General features: G+C 37.8%; 2 protein-coding genes across 2 annotated transcripts; both read right to left on the reverse strand.

Moving 5' to 3' along the window:
* Nucleotides 1–8,218: 8,218 nt before the first annotated feature.
* On the reverse strand, nt 8,219–8,821 carry LOC141655656 (uncharacterized). The gene has a single exon (XM_074462727.1). The coding sequence runs from the start codon at nt 8,819–8,821 to the stop codon at nt 8,219–8,221; it is 603 nt and encodes a 200-aa protein (XP_074318828.1).
* Nucleotides 8,822–14,911: 6,090 nt separating this feature from the next.
* LOC141655662 (uncharacterized) lies at nt 14,912–15,490 on the reverse strand. Its single transcript, XM_074462733.1, has one exon. The coding sequence runs from the start codon at nt 15,488–15,490 to the stop codon at nt 14,912–14,914; it is 579 nt and encodes a 192-aa protein (XP_074318834.1).
* Between the last annotated feature and the right edge of the window lie 1,638 nt (nt 15,491–17,128).

A 17,128-nucleotide genomic window follows, 5' to 3' on the forward strand; every position in this document is an offset into this window, starting at 1 on the left:
ACCACAAGCAGTGCTCCCCATAAAAAAGACGGGCAGGGCTGGAATAACAAAACTCCACCCAACGGGAAAGAACCGGGCAACGACGGCGGACTTCCTGAAGCATGGTCGCACAATCAACAAGATTGAAAGCATTCTGGAAATCAACCAGCAACATAGAAAGTCTCACCTCAGCACCCCGAGCCTCAATGAGCCGATTCAAGGCATGCAAGATAGCCTCTCCTCCACCGAACACACCCACCCCAAACTGAAGACCAACAAAGTAAGAAGACAAGGAAGGACCAAACAGAAAAGCACCAACCTCAGAGACAAGCCGTCTCCAAACAGTGCCAACAGCAATCGGACAAACACCACCCCCTGGTTTAACAAGCGGCGTGAGAGGGGCGCTGACAATGTACTCACCCAGAGCAAGACGACACCGGCCCTCAAGAAAAAGATTAACCACTCTAGTAATAGAAGTGATCAACTCATCAGAGATAGCCACAGCTGCACCACTCAAACAGTCCATCAGGTGTTGAGCACGAATACTATCCCTCCCACAAGAAGTACCGCGTGGGAAGCTCCGAATCATATCCAAAACCACTGACGAAGAGCCAACCAGAGGATGATGATCCGCAGACAAAGGAGGCAATGTAGGAGGCGGGGCGACATGATGCTTCTCACGCAAGGCCACAAGAGTGGCATCGGAGTAGGGGGCGACACCAGAGGAAGAGAGAACCCGAACAGCAGTAGTGTAGTGACCATCACAAATCTTCCTCCGACATTGACGGAGGTTAAGCTCACTCAAATCCAGGTCCTCCTCTACAGTAAATAAAGAAGGACCCTCATCCAAACACTTCTGCAACAGCTGCAAACCCCCCCTTCCCCCAGGTACCCCCCAAGCAAGGATAGCCCTGGCAATACTCTCCTCCTGACGCTGGCGCCGAATAGGAGTCCGACACTCAAGATTACTCTGAGGAGCAAAAGTCTTAAGCAAACAAAGCGGTAAAACAAGCAAACGAATCCAGCGGGAGAGATCACCAGGGGAACCAGCCACATCATCCAGGGCTCCTTTCAAAGCCCGAGCAAACCCAAGCCGACACTTAGGAGGAATAGATTTCACGGTACGAAGGCCCAACGACAATAAACGATCAAGCGAAGATATAGACCACTGAACAAGCTCAACACTATCATCAGAAGAAACCGAAGTAGAAGGAGCCAAAGGTCTCGGAATACCATAAATATGAAAGTTGTAGAGGCCATCAACACACTCCGGATGTACCACAATATCACACCGGCTATGCCGACATCTAGCGCGAGTGGTACGGGTTTTAAAGCACACCTCACACAACCAGAGCCTCATCCGTCTCAAAGTACTCTTGGCATTGGAATAAATAGTCAAACTATCAGTAAGAGTCTGACGCGTAAGTCCCAACGCACCATCATGACAATGCCGGTCCTGAAAATGCTTTTGCCAAGCAGCCTTTGTAAGGCCCTTACCAAACCCATCCCGACATGCATGAAGACTCGAAAAAGGACAATGGTACCGCATAAGCTCGGGTATGAAGGAAGAAAAAACCCCACACCCTACCTGCAAAAAAACCGATATACAAAACAACCACCCGAACGAAAACCACCACACAGGGAACCGCACAAGAAGCTAAAGGCTAAGGGAAGAAAAGGTAACCGGAGAAGGAAGCTAACCAGCAGCCTAGAAGGTTGCCTAGCTGACCACCAACACACCACCCACTCCGGTGGTGGTCGACAAACAGAACGGGCTACCTAAGCACCACGACCACAGAAGCCCGTAACACCCACCACACCCTCAACCTACACAACTAACAGCAGGCGGCTAAGAGTAAAGGCCGGACACCAGCAGCAGGAAAAACCACCCCACGGGTAGCAGACCGCCAGCAACAAAGGACGCAACAGAGAAAGAAAAGAAACACCAGCAGCGAACCCTAAAGCGAAAAAATAGAAAACTTACCGGAGGAAAAAGTCAGGGCAGAGCCGTCGGCCACCACAGCAAGGACCGGCGACGTGAGGTTTGGTGGTCAAAGGGTGGTGGCGATGGGGTGCAATAACCGCAGGCAGGCGGCAATGATCCCAAATGCGACAAAAACGCTGCCCTAACAAAACCCTTCAACAACAGTGGTCGCCGTTCGAAAACAGCCAACAAACACACCCCTGACCGGCGACGTGAGGTCTAATGGTCGACTTGAGGTAGTGGTTGGCAGCCAACGACGACAGAACGAGGGAACAACCCAATGCCCTAAAAACTCCTCTCACGATTCCTCACCCACAATGACGGCAGACAACTCGGCACCCAACACCGTTGATCCCATTGCCGACGACGTGAAACGACGGCGGTGATAAGGGTGGCAGCGACTGACATGAAAGACTGACGGCAGTGGTAGCCCGATCGCCTGTAGAATCGCCTCTCTCTCCTCTCCTCTCCTCTCAAATTATTATTATTATTATTATTATTATTATAAATATTATAATTATTATTATTATTATTATTATTATTATTATTATTATTATTATTATTATTATTATTATTATTATTATTATTATTATTATTATTACTGTTTTTTTGCAAGAAATTATAGTCCATTTTATTCATTCTCAAGGGGGAAAGAACAAAATAAACAAGCTTTCAAGGCAAAGAAATATCCCCTAAGGCTAGACTAAGCTTAGAACAAGTTTAGCCTTTGAATAGCCTGTTCATAAGCTGTACTAGGGACTCTATGAGAAATTCGAGTACACACATTGACTCTAATAAGATGCAAAAGTTGAGCTTCAGTGTGTTCCATTATCCTCTAAAAGATGCGATCATTTCTTTCATGCGAAATCTGATAACAAGTAGCTGCTATGCTGCTTCTAATCCAGCCATTATTATTGTTATTATTATTATTTTTTTGCAAGAAATTATAGTCCATTTTATTCATCCTCAAGGGGGAAAGAACAAAATAGACAAGCTTTCAAGGCAAAGAAATATCCCCTTAGGCTAGACTAAGCTTAGAACAAGTTTAGCCTTTAAATAGCATGTTCATAAGCTGTACTAGGGACTCTATGAGACATTCGAGTACAGACATTTACTCTAATAAGATGCAAAAGTTGAGCATCGGTGTGTTCCATCCCCCCGAAGATGCGAGCATTTCTTTCATGCCAAATCGATAACAAGTAGTCGCTATCTTGCTTCTAATCCAGACCATTATTATTATTATTATTATTATTATTATTATTATTATTATTATTATTATTATTATTATTATTATTATTATTATTATTATTATTATTATTATTATTATTATGCGCGCAGCTTTCATTATAATAACAATAAAAGGTTTACATGAAATTGGTGGGGAGCCGAGAGACAATCTGGGCTCCCACACCCTTAGCAATAGTAAAGCTAATACGAGTAAAAATGTAAGCGGCTACCCGAGCCCCAAAGATCCCGAGATGCCGAGAATTTCGGATCCGCTGAGCAAGGCAACAAAGATCCGAACTCAACTCCCCAAGTGAAGAGAAAGAGAAAGGTAGGAAACCATAAACCGCTACCGCGCACAAATCCCCATACTTAGCACACTTTCGCCGAAAGAAGATCGCGACAACCCGCCCGCACAAAATCTCGCTAACCCATCGAGTCAAAGGTGAAGAACCCGTCAGGTCGACGCACACATCACGCCCCCTGTCCCAAGAATAAAGCAATAAATCCGCAAGACGAAGAGAGCCACCATGCCCATCAACCAAACCGATATCAACCTCCTTCCCGCAAAATACCGGATCTATAGCAGATGTCGAAGAGAGTGTCCCGGACAAGGTTATGCCGATGTTTAACGCCCACGATGCAGATCAAGAAACAGCGTGGTCCCCAAAAACATTCCCAAAAAAAAACCCGAGAGCAAGCGGGACAGGGCCTAGATACCGAGAATAACGGAACACCCGTGCGATACCCCCGCACACTACGGTAAGTCCTCCCGTTCATAGTCCGCCCCAACCCCGAGATAGGAACCGCACGTAACCAATCGTAGGAGTGAGAACCTGCCGAGATCGCCATAGAGCGATCTCGGCGAGGTGTCAAAGAAAAAACAGACTCGAGGCAAGAGCAACCGTCGTGAAATAAATATCCGCCAATTTCTTCATAAGTTTGGGGGCAATTTCACTAGGGTGACCTAAAATATCGAACCCGTAGTCCCGAGAAACACCGTGCGGCATCATCAAAAGCAGGCCGGCGGCTACAACACGAGAAGGGCCGAGGAGCTTAGCCTCGCAAACCAAAGAGACCGCAAGCGGGACGCAATAAAAGCATAGAACAAAACATCTCCGGCCGCATAAACACCAAGGCCACCCAGATGAAAAGGGAATGTAGCAAGGCGCCACTGCCAATCCCCAAAACCCGGCCCTGATGCGGTGACAATACGTTCCAAGCTAGAACGCAGAGCGGCATCAAAAGGAAGATGAACAGACCCAAAAACACTAGGGGAGCAAGTGCGAAGAGAGAAGTAGAGCTTAGATATACCAAAGATAAGCTCGAAGAAGAAGCAACTCACACTCTGCGGGTCCTCAATCCTCGCAACCAAATCCATCACTCAATGGTCTTGGTTACTCTCGTCGCCACAATCTCACCGCTAAAAAACAGGACAAGTACTTGACAGTCCTCCCAAAATCAGAATAACACCACGCAATGGCCGAGAAATAGAAGTGGGGAAAACCCCCGGAAGCCGGCTCCGTGGATCCTCAACAGGCCAAAAGACCTCCGTCTTGGAGACATTTAGGTGTAAACCAAAACGAGGGCCATCCAACCTAATCTAGTCCAACACCTTCCACACCTCCAAAGTATCGCCCACAATGGTGCCATCATCTAAGTACCATGCCTGCAAAGTGAGGTCAAAAGTGTCCCGGATCTTGCAAACCAAAGGATGCAAAACCAACGCGAAAAGCAAAGGCCCCAATGGATCACCCTGCTGAACACCCTGACAAGACCATAAGCAGTGCTCCCCATAAAAAAGGCGGGCCGGGCTGGAATAACAAAACTCCACCCAACGGGAGAGAGCCGGGCACCGACGGCGGACCTCCCGAAGCATGGTCGAACGGTCAACAAGGTTGAACGCGTTAAGAAATCAACCAAAGAACATAGAAAGCCCCACTGTTCCCCCGGGCCTCAATGAGCTTGGTTCAAGGCATGCAAGATAGCCTCTCCTCCACCGGACACACCCACTCCGAATCAAGCCCATCAAAATAAGAAGATAAGGACGGGCCAACCATAGAAGCACCAACCTTAGAGACAAGCCGTCTCCGGACCGTCACGACAAAGAATAGGATCGAACTCCACCACCCGGTTTAACGAGTGGTGTGAGAGGGGCGCCGCAATGTACTCACCCGCAGGAAGAGGGCACCGACCCTCAAGAAAAAGATTAACCACCCTAGTAATAGAAGTGATCAAATCATCGGAGATAGCCACAAAGCAGCGCCACTCAAACAATCCATAAGGTGTCAAGCACGAAAACCATCCCTCCCACAAGAAGTACCACGAGGGAAGCTCCGAATCATATCCAAGACCACCGCGGAAGAGGCAACCAGAGGATGATGATCCCCGACAGGAGGCAATGAAGGAGGCGGGCGACAGGATGCTTCTCACGCAGGCCACGAGAGTGGCATCGGAGTAGGGGCGACCCCGAGGAAGAAAGCACTCGTGACAAAGAAGATATAATGGCCATCGGATATTTTCCGCCGGCATTGGCGGAGGTTAAGGTCACTCTAATCGAGATCCTCATCCACATAAAAAGAAGAAGGACCCTCATCAAAGCACTCCTGTAACAACTGCAAACCCCCCCCCCCGGTGTCCCCCAAGCAAGAATAGCCCTGGCAATACTCTCCTCCTGATGCTGACGCCGAATACCAGACCGACACTCATGATTACTCCGAGGAGCGAAAGTCCTGAGCAAACAAAGAGGTAAAGCAAGCAAACGAACCCAGCGGGAGAGATCACTATGGGCATCAAACACCGCATCCAAGGCCCCTTTCAAAGCCCGAGCAAACCCAAGACGGCACTTAGGAGGAATAGATTTCACCGTGCGAAGGCCCAAAGACAGCAAACGATCCAACGAAGATATAGACCACTGAACGAGCTCCACACTATCATCAGAAGAAACCGAAGTAGAAGGAGCCAAAGGTCTCGGAATACCATGAATATGGAAGGAGTAAATGCCATCAACACACTCCGGATGCTCCACAATATCACCCCGATTATGCCGACATCTAGCACCAAGAGTATGGATCATAAAACACACCCCACACAACCAGAACCCCATTCGTCTCAAAGAACTCTCGGCGTTGGAATAGACAAATCAAACTATCGAAAGAGTCCGCGTACAAGGTCCAACGCCCCGTCATGACAATGTCGGTCCCCGCAAATGTTTCTTCCAAGCTGCCTTTGTAAGGCCCTTACCGAAACCATCCCGACACCCATGAAGACTCGAAAAAGGACAATGGTACCGCACAAGCTCGGGCATGAAGGAACACACCACCAACCTGCACAGAAAACTATAGAGCCACCAACACACCACCTGAGCGGAAACCACCACACACAAGCAGCTAAGAGCTCAAAATGTACCCGCTACTAGCAACTAAAAGGGCAGCCCAGACGACCACCAACGCACCACAACCTAATCACGGTGGCAGGCCTAACCTCATCAGATCCGCGGTTGAAAACAAAGAAGAACCGTGACTAAGCAGCGGCTAACGAGCGACAAAACTGAGCAACTCACGTGCTAGCAGACTACCGCAATGAGCAGCCAAACCCACACGCAACTACACACCACCACCCAGAAAAAGGCAACCAAGTCTGAACAGCCCACTCAAACAGCAGCGGAAAATGGCAGCACCACCACCACCAGCTAACACCGTCAGAACTAAGAGGAGCCACACTTCAGGCCACCCCAAACACGGCAAAGCAGAGGACAGCAGCGTAGAAATAAAAAAAAAAAAAAAAAAAATTATAAAAAAACGAAAATAAAAAAACAACAACTTCCGACGAAAACCCCACTTGAACAATGACCCTCTCCGGCAAAGGAAAACGGCAGCCCAAAAGCAACCACAAAACGGCAGAAACTCGCACACCGAAAACCCGCAAAACTCGATCAACACGAGGGTAAATGGCCGGCAAACACCAGGCCACCGTCAACACACCCACGCAGACAACCGAGAGAGACGACCCACGTAACAGAGTAGGGATGCCGGAACCCTAAAAGACAAACACACAGAAAAACAGAAAAGAGCCCTAACCTGCGAAAACCACGACGAAAGGAACGACACCTCCCACAGCCACGCACGACGGCGACGTGAGGTCTAAAGTCGACGTGATGTGGTGGAACCCCACCCTGGTGGCAGACGACGGGATGTGGAGGCAGGATGAGTAGCCCTAAAGGTGGAGACGGGATGTCGCACAAATCGCCTCTCTCTCCTATTATTATTATTATTATTATTATTATTATTATTATTATTATTATTATTATTATTATTATTATTATTATTATTATTATTAGTAGTAGTAGTAGTAGTAGTAGTAGTAGTAGTAGTAGTAGTAGTAGTAGTAGTAGTAGTAGTAGTAGTAGTAGTAGTAGTATTATTATTATTATTATTATTATTATTATTATTATTACTTTTTTTTTTGCAAGAAATTATGGTCCATTTTATTCATTCTCAAGGGGAAAGAACAAAATAGACAAGCTTTCAAGGCAAAGAAATATCCCTAAGGCTAGACTAAGCTTAGAACAAGTTTAGCCTTTGAATAGCCTGTTCATAAGCTGTACTAGGGACTCTATGAGAAATTCGAGTACAGATATTGACTCTAATAAGATGTAAAAGCTGAGCTTCAGTGTGTTCCATCCCCTGAAAGATGCGAGCATTTCTTTCATGCCAAATCTGATAACAAGTAGCTGCGATGTTGCTTCTAATCCAGCCATTATTATTATTATTATTATTATTATTATTATTATTATTATTATTATTATTATTATTATTATTATTATTATTATTATTATTATTATTATCATTATTATTATTATTATTATTATTATTATTATTATTATTATTATTATTATTATTTTGGTGAAATGTGGGTATATATATATATATGTATATCAAAAAATAAATACAAGAGAGCTAGATTGCATCAAAGAAACACAAACTAACCCCCTAACAACCAAAGCACCCAAACGATTACAACAAGCAAAGACTAATAGCCCATAATTCCCCATTTCTGGAGCCAGGACTTCTCATTACAACTAACAATTTTTCCTATTTTTGATCTTATCCTCCTGGTCACTTCCTCCTTGATAATAGCCGCCAGCTTCTCAGGCCTGAGTAGGATTAGATTCACCCTTGAATTTTTCCTTTGACACCATATATGATAGAAACAGGCAGTCCAGATGAAGTAATGGACTTGCCTCTTCAATCTAGTCCCTGCATTTCTACCATTACTTGCATAGGACCCCACTGCTACTTTGAAACCACACCATTCCTCCACTAACATCATCACCTGTTTACTATATAAGCAATTAAAGAACAGATGCTCCTGAGACTCAGAGTCCTTGTCACAAATGCAACATCTGATGTCAGGACAGCAACCAAACTGAAAAAGTTTGGCTTTAACATTTAGACCATGGTTCAGTATAAGCCAAGATACCATAGCATGCTTAGGATAATTCCATTTATTCCAGGCCAGTTGAACCCAATTTTGTTTAGGCTGCTTGGTTCTAAGCCATTCATACCCATCCCTGATGGTGTATACCTTCGAGCTAGCAACCCATTGATCATTATGATATCCAGCCTTCATCATTTATTTGACTTTGCAAATGCTTTTCCAAAGATGCCGAGCAACATTAGTCAAGAGTATTATTATTATTATTATTATTATTATTATTATTATTATTATTATTATTATTATTATTATTATTATTATTATTATTATTATTATTATTATTATTATTATTATTACTGTTTTTTTGCAAGAAATTATAGTCCATTTTATTCATTCTCAAGGGGGATAGAACAAAATAGACAAGCTTTCAAGGCTAAGAAATATACCCTAAGGCTAGACTAAGCTTAGAACAAGTTTAGCCTTTGAATAGCCTGTTCATAAGCTGTACTAGGGACTCTATGAGAAATTCGAGTACAGACATTGACTCTAATAAGATGCAAAAGTTGAGCTTCAGTGTGTTCCATTATCCCCTGAAAGATGCGATCATTTGTTTCATGCCAAATCTAATAACAAGTAGCTGCTATGCTGCTTCTAATCCAGCCATTATTATTGTTATTATTATTATTTTTTTGCAAGAAATTATAGTCCATTTTATTCATCCTCAAGTGGGAAAGAACAAAATAGACAAGCTTTCAAGGCAAAGAAATATCCCCTAAGGCTAGACTAAGCTTAGAACAAGTTTAGCCTTTGAATAGCATGTTCATAAGCTGTACTAGGGACTCTATGAGACATTCGAGTACAGACATTTACTCTAATAAGATGCAAAAGTTGAGCTTCAGTGTGTTCCATCCCCTGAAAGATGCGAGCATTTCTTTCATGCCAAATCTGATAACAAGTAGCTGTTATGCTGCTTCTAATCCAGCCATTATTATTATTATTATTATTATTATTATTATTATTATTATTATTATTATTATTATTATTATTATTATTAGTAGTAGTAGTAGTAGTAGTAGTAGTATTATTAGTATTATTATTAGTATTATTATTATTATTATTATTATTATTATTATTATTATTACTTTTTTTTTGCAAGAAATTATGGTCCATTTTATTCATTCTCAAGGGGAAATAACAAAATAGACAAGCTTTCAAGGCAAAGAAATATCCCATAAGGCTTGACTAAGATTAGAACAAGTTTAGCCTTTGAATAGCCTGATCATAAGCTGTACTAGGGACTCTATGAGAAATTCGAGTACAGATATTGACTCTAATAAGATGTAAAAGCTGAGCTTCAGTGTGTTCCATTCCCTGAAAGATGCGAGCATTTCTTTCATGCCAAATTTGATAACAAGTAGCTGCTACGTTGCTTCTAATCCAGCCATTATTATTATTATTATTATTATTATTATTATTATTATTATTATTATTATTATTATTATTATTATTATTATTATTATTATTATTATTATTATTATTATTTTGGTGAAATGTGGGTATATATATATATATATGTATATCAAAAAATAAATACAAGAGAGCTAGATTGCATCAAAGAAACACAAACTAACCCCCTAACAACCAAAGCACCCAAACGATTACAACAAGCAAAGACTAATAGCCCATAATTCCCCATTTCTGGAGCCAGGACTTCTCATTACAACTAACAATTTTTCCTATTTTTGATCTTATCCTCCTCGTCACTTCCTCCTTGATAATAGCCGCCACTTCTTCTCGGCCCGAGTAGGATTAGATTCACCCTCAATTTTTCCTTTGACACCATATATGATAGAAACAGTAATCCGGATGAAGTAATGGACTTGCCTCTTCAATCTAGTCCCTGCACTTCTACCATTACTTGCATAGGACCCCACTGCTACTTTGAAACCACACCATTGCTCCACTAACATCATCACCTGTTTACTATATAAGCAATTAAAGAATAGATGCTCCCGAGACTCGAGTCCTTGTCACAAATGCAACATCTGTTGTCGGATGACAACCAAATCAAAAAGTTTGGCTTTAACATTTAGACCATGGTTCAAGACAAGCCAAGATATCATAGCATGCTTAGGATAATTCCATTTATTCCAGGCCGTTGAACCCAATTTTGTTTAGGTCGCTTGGTTCTAAGCCATTCATACCCATCCTCGATGGTGTATACCTTGAGCTAGCAACCCATTGATCATTATGATATCCACCTTCATCATTTATTTGACTTTGCAAATGCTTTTCGATGCCGTGCAACACCAAATTTTAAGAGTATTATTATTATTATTATTATTATTATTATTATTATTATTATTATTATTATTATTATTATTATTATTATTATTATTATTATTATTATTATTATTATTATTATTATTATTATTATTATTATTATTATTATTATTATTATTATTATTATTATTATTATTATTATTATTTTTATTGTTGTTGTTGTTGTTATTATTATTATTATTATTATTATTATTATTATTATTATTATTATTATTATTATTTTTTTTGCAAGAAATTATAGTCCATTTTATTCATTCTTAAGGGGGATAGAACAAAATAGACAAGCTTTCAAGGCAAAGAAATATCCCCTAAGGCTAGACTAAGCTTAGAACAAGTTTAGCCTTTGAATAGCCTGTTCATAAGCTGTACTAGGGACTCTATCAGAAATTCGAGTACAGACATTGACTCTAATAAGATGCAAAAGCTGAGCTTCAGTGTGTTCCATCCCCTGAAAGATGCGAGCATTTCTTTCATGCCAAATCTGATAACAAGTAGCAGCTATGCTGCTTCTAATCCAGCCATTATTATTTTTTTTTTTTTTTTTTTTTTTTTTGCAAGAAATTATAGTCCATTTTATTCATCCTCAAGGGGGGAAAGAACAAAATAGACAAGCTTTCAAGGCAAAGAAATATCCCCTAAGGCAAGACTAAGCTTAGAATAAGTTTAGCCTTTGAATAGCATGTTCATAAGTCATACTAGGGACTCTATGTGAAATTGAGTACGGACATTGACTCTAATAAGATGCAAAAGCCGAGCTTGATGTGTTCCATCCCCCGAAAGATGCGAGCATTTCTTTCATGCCAAATCGATAACAAGTAGTAGCTATCTTTGCTACTAATCCAAACCATTATTATTATTATTATTATTATTATTATTATTATTATTATTATTATTATTATTATTATTATTATTATTATTATTATTATTATTATGATTATTATTATTATGATTATTATTATTATTATTATTATTATTATTATTATTATTATTATTATTATTATTATTATTATTATTATTATTATTATTATTATTATTATTAGTATTAGTATTATTAGAATTAGTATTAGTATTAGTATTAGTATTAGTATTAGTATTATTACTTTTTTTTTTTGCAAGAAATTATAGTCCATTTTATTCATTCTCAAGGGGGAAAGAACAAAATAGACAAGCTTTCAAGGCAAAGAAATATCTGCTAAGGCAAGACTAAGCTTATAACAAGTTTAGCCTTTGAATAGCATGTTCATAAGTTGTACTAGGGACTCTATGTGAAATTCGAGTACGGACATGACTCTAATAAGATGTAAAAGTCGAGCTTGATGTGTTTCCATCCCCCGAAAGATGCGAGCATTTCTTTCATGCCAAATCGATAACAAGTAGTCGCTATGTTGCTTCTAATCCAGCCATTATTATTATTATTATTATTATTATTATTATTATTATTATTATTATTATTATTATTTTGGTGAAATGTGGGTATATATATATATATATATATGTATATCAAAAAATAAATACAAGAGAGCTAGATTGCATCAAAGAAACACAAACTAACCCCCTAACAACCAAAGCACCCAAACGATTACAACAAGCAAAGACTAATAGCCCATAATTCCCCATTTTTGGAGCCAGGACTTCTCATTACAACTAACAATTTTTCCTATTTTTGATCTTATCCTCCTCGTCACTTCCTCCTTGATAATAGCCGCCAGCTTCTCAGGCCTGAGTAGGATTAGATTCACCCTCGAATTTTTCCTTTGACACCATATATGATAGAAACAGGCAGTCCAGATGAAGTATTGAACTTGCCTCTCCAATCTAGTCCCTGCACTTCTACCATTACTTGCATAGGACCCCACTGCTACTTTGAAACCACACCATTGCTCCACTAACATCATCACCTGTTTACTATATAAGCAATTAAAGAACAGATGCTCCCGAGACTCGAGTCCTTGTCACAAATGCAACATCCGTTGTCGGACAACAACCAAATCGAAAAGTTTGGCTTTAACATTTAGACCATGGTTCAAGATACAAGCCAAGATATCATAGCATGCTTAGGATAATTCCATTTATTCCAGGCCAGTTGAACCCAATTTTTTTTAGGCTGCTTGGTTCTAAGCCATTCATACCCATCGCTGATGGTGTATACCTTCGAGCTAGCAACCCATTGATCATTATGATATCCAGCCTTCATCATTTATTTGACTTTGCAAATGCTTTTCCAGTACCAGGCAACACCAGCTGCAAGAGTATTATTATTATTATTATTATTATTATTATTATTATTATTATTATTATTATTATTATTATTATTATTATTATTATTATTATTATTATTATTATTATTATTAGTATTAGTATTAGTATTAGTATTAGTATTAGTATTAGTATTAGTATTAGTATTAGTATTAGTATTAGTATTATTATTATTATTATTATTACTTTTTTTTTTTTTTTTGCAAGAAATTATAGTCCATTTTATTCATTCTCAAGGGGGAAAGAACAAAATAGACAGGCTTTCAAGGCAAAGAAATATCCGCTAAGGCTAGACTAAGCTTAGAACAAGTTTAGCCTTTGAATAGCCTGTTCATAAGCTGTACTAGGGACTCTATAAGAAATTCGAGTACAGACATTGACTCTAATAAGATGCAAAAGTTGAGCTTCAGTGTGTTCCATCCACGGAAAGATGCGAGCATTTCTTTCATGCCAAATCTGATAACTAGTAGCTGCTATGCTGCTTCTAATCCAGCCATTATTATTATTATTTTTTTTTTGCAAGAAATTATAGTCCATTTTATTCATCCTCAAGAGGGGAAAGAACAAAATTGACAAGCTTTTAAGGCAAAGAAATATCCCCTAAGGCAAGACTAAGCTTACAACAAGTTTAGCCTTTGAATAGCATGTTCATAAGCTGTACTAGGGACTCTATGAGAAATTCGAGTACAGACATTGACTCTAATAAGATGCAAAAGTCGAGCTTCATGTGTTTCCATCCCCGAAAGATGCGAGCATTTCTTTCATGCCAAATCGATAACAAGTAGTCTGCTATCTTTGCTACTAATCCAAACCATTATTATTATTATTATTATTATTATTATTATTATTATTATTATTATTATTATTATTATTATTATTATTATTATTATTATTATTATTTATTATTATTATTATTATTATTATTATTATTATTATTATTATTATTATTATTATTATTATTATTATTATTATTATTATTATTATTATTATTATTATTATTATTATTATTATTATTATTATTATTATTATTATTAGAATTAGTATTAGTATTAGTATTAGTATTATTATTTGTATTAGTATTAGTATTAGTATTAGTATTAGTATTAGTATTAGTATTATTACTTTTTTTTCCAAGAAATTATAGTCCATTTTATTCATTCTCAAGGGGGAAAGAACAAAATAGACAAGCTTTCAAGGCAAAGAAATATCTGCTAAGGCAAGACTAAGCTTAGAACATGTTTAGCCTTTGAATAGCATGTTCATAAGTTGTACTAGGGACTCTATGTGAAATTCGAGTACAGACATTGACTCTAATAAGATGTAAAAGCTGAGCTTCAGTGTGTTCCATCCCCTGAAATATGCGAGCATTTCTTTCATGCCAAATCTGATAACAAGTAGCTGCTATGTTGCTTCTAATCCAGCCATTATTATTATTATTATTATTATTATTATTATTATTATTATTATTATTATTATTTTGGTGAAATGTGGGTATATATATATATATATATATATATATATATATATATATATATATATATATATATATATATATATATATATATATGTATATCAAAAAATAAATACAAGAGAGCTAGATTGCATCAAAGAAACACAAACTAACCCCCTAACAACCAAAGCACCCAAACGATTACAACAAGCAAAGACTAATAGCCCATAATTCCCCATTTAGGAGCCGGACTTCTCATTACAACTAACAATTTTTCCTATTTTTGATCTTATCCTCCTCGTCACTTCCTCCTTGATAATAGCCGCCAGCTTCTCAGGCCTGAGTAGGATTAGATTCACCCTCGAATTTTTCCTTTGACACCATATATGATAGAAACAGGCAGTCCAGATGAAGTAATGAACTTGCCTCTCCAATCTAGTCCCTGCACTTCTACCATTACTTGCATAGGACCCCACTGCTACTTTGAAACCACACCATTGCTCCACTAACATCATCACCTGTTTACTATATAAGCAATTAAAGAACAGATGCTCCTGAGACTCAGAGTCCTTGTCACAAATGCAACATCTGTTGTCAGGACAACAACCAAACTGAAAAAGTTTGGCTTTAACATTTAGACCATGGTTCAGTACAAGCCAAGATATCATAGCATGCTTAGGATAATTCCATTTATTCCAGGCCAGTTGAACCCAATTTTTTTTAGGCTGCTTGGTTCTAAGCCATTCGTACCCATCGCTGATGGTGTATACCTTCGAGCTAGCAACCCATTGATCATTATGATATCCAGCCTTCATCATTTATTTGACTTTGCAAATGCTTTTCCAGTACCAGGCAACACCAGTTGCAAGAGTATTATTATTATTATTATTATTATTATTATTATTATTATTATTATTATTATTATTATTATTATTAGTATTAGTATTAGTATTAGTATTAGTATTAGTATTAGTATTAGTATTATTATTATTATTATTATTATTATTATTATTATTACTTTTTTTTTTTGCAAGAAATTATAGTCCATTTTATTCATTCTCAAGGGGGAAAGAACAAAATAGACAGGCTTTCAAGGCAAAGAAATATCCGCTAAGGCTAGACTAAGCTTAGAACAAGTTTAGCCTTTGAATAGCCTGTTCATAAGTCGTATCTAGGGACTCTATAAGAAATTCGAGTACAGACATTGACTCTAATAAGATGCAAAAGCTGAGCTTCAGTGTGTTCCATCCACGGAAAGATGCGAGCATTTCTTTCATGCCAAATCTGATAACAAGTAGCTGCTATGCTGCTTCTAATCCAGCCATTATTATTATTATTTTTTTTTTTTGCAAGAAATTATAGTCCATTTTATTCATCCTCAAGAGGGGAAAGAACAAAATAGACAAGCTTTTAAGGCAAAGAAATATCCCCTAAGGCAAGACTAAGCTTACAACAAGTTTAGCCTTTGAATAGCATGTTCATAAGTCGTCACTAGGGACTCTATAAGAAATTCGAGTACGGACATTGACTCTAATAAGATGCAAAAGCGAGCTTGATGTGTGTTCCATCCCCCGAAAGATGCGAGCATTTCTTTCATGCCAAATCGATAACAAGTAGTCATATCTTTGCTACTAATCCAAACCATTATTATTATTATTATTATTATTATTATTATTATTATTATTATTATTATTATTATTATTATTATTATTATTATTATTATTATTATTATTATTATGATTATTATTATTATTATTATTATTATTATTATTATTATTATTATTATTATTATTAGAATTAGTATTAGTATTATTATTTGTATTAGTATTAGTATTAGTATTAGTATTAGTATTAGTATTATTATTATTATTATTATTACTTTTTTTTTCCAAGAAATTATAGTCCATTTTATTCATTCTCAAGGGGGAAAGAACAAAATAGACAAGCTTTCAAGGCAAAGAAATATCCGCTAAGGCTAGACTAAGCTTAGAACAAGTTTAGCCTTTGAATAGCCTGTTCATAAGCTGTACTAGAGACTCTATGAGAAATTCGAGTACAGACAATGACTCTAATAAGATGTAAAAGCTGAGCTTCAGTGTGTTCCATCCCCTGAAAGATGCGAGCATTTCTTTCATGCCAAATCTGATAACAAGTAGCTGCTATGTTGCTTCTAATCCAACCATTATTATTATTATTATTATTATTATTATTATTATTATTATTATTATTATTATTATTATTATTATTATTATTATTATTATTATTATTATTATTATTATTATTATTTTGGTGAAATGTGGGTATATATATATATATATATATATATATATATATATATATATATATATATATATATGTATATCAAAAAATAAATACAAGAGAGCTAGATTGCATCAAAGAAACACAAACTAACCCCCTAACAACCAAAGCACCCAAACGATTACAACAAGCAAAGA

The sequence above is a fragment of the Silene latifolia genome, chromosome 1 (genome assembly GCF_048544455.1).
Source record: "Silene latifolia isolate original U9 population chromosome 1, ASM4854445v1, whole genome shotgun sequence".
Taxonomy (NCBI): Eukaryota; Viridiplantae; Streptophyta; class Magnoliopsida; order Caryophyllales; family Caryophyllaceae; genus Silene; species Silene latifolia.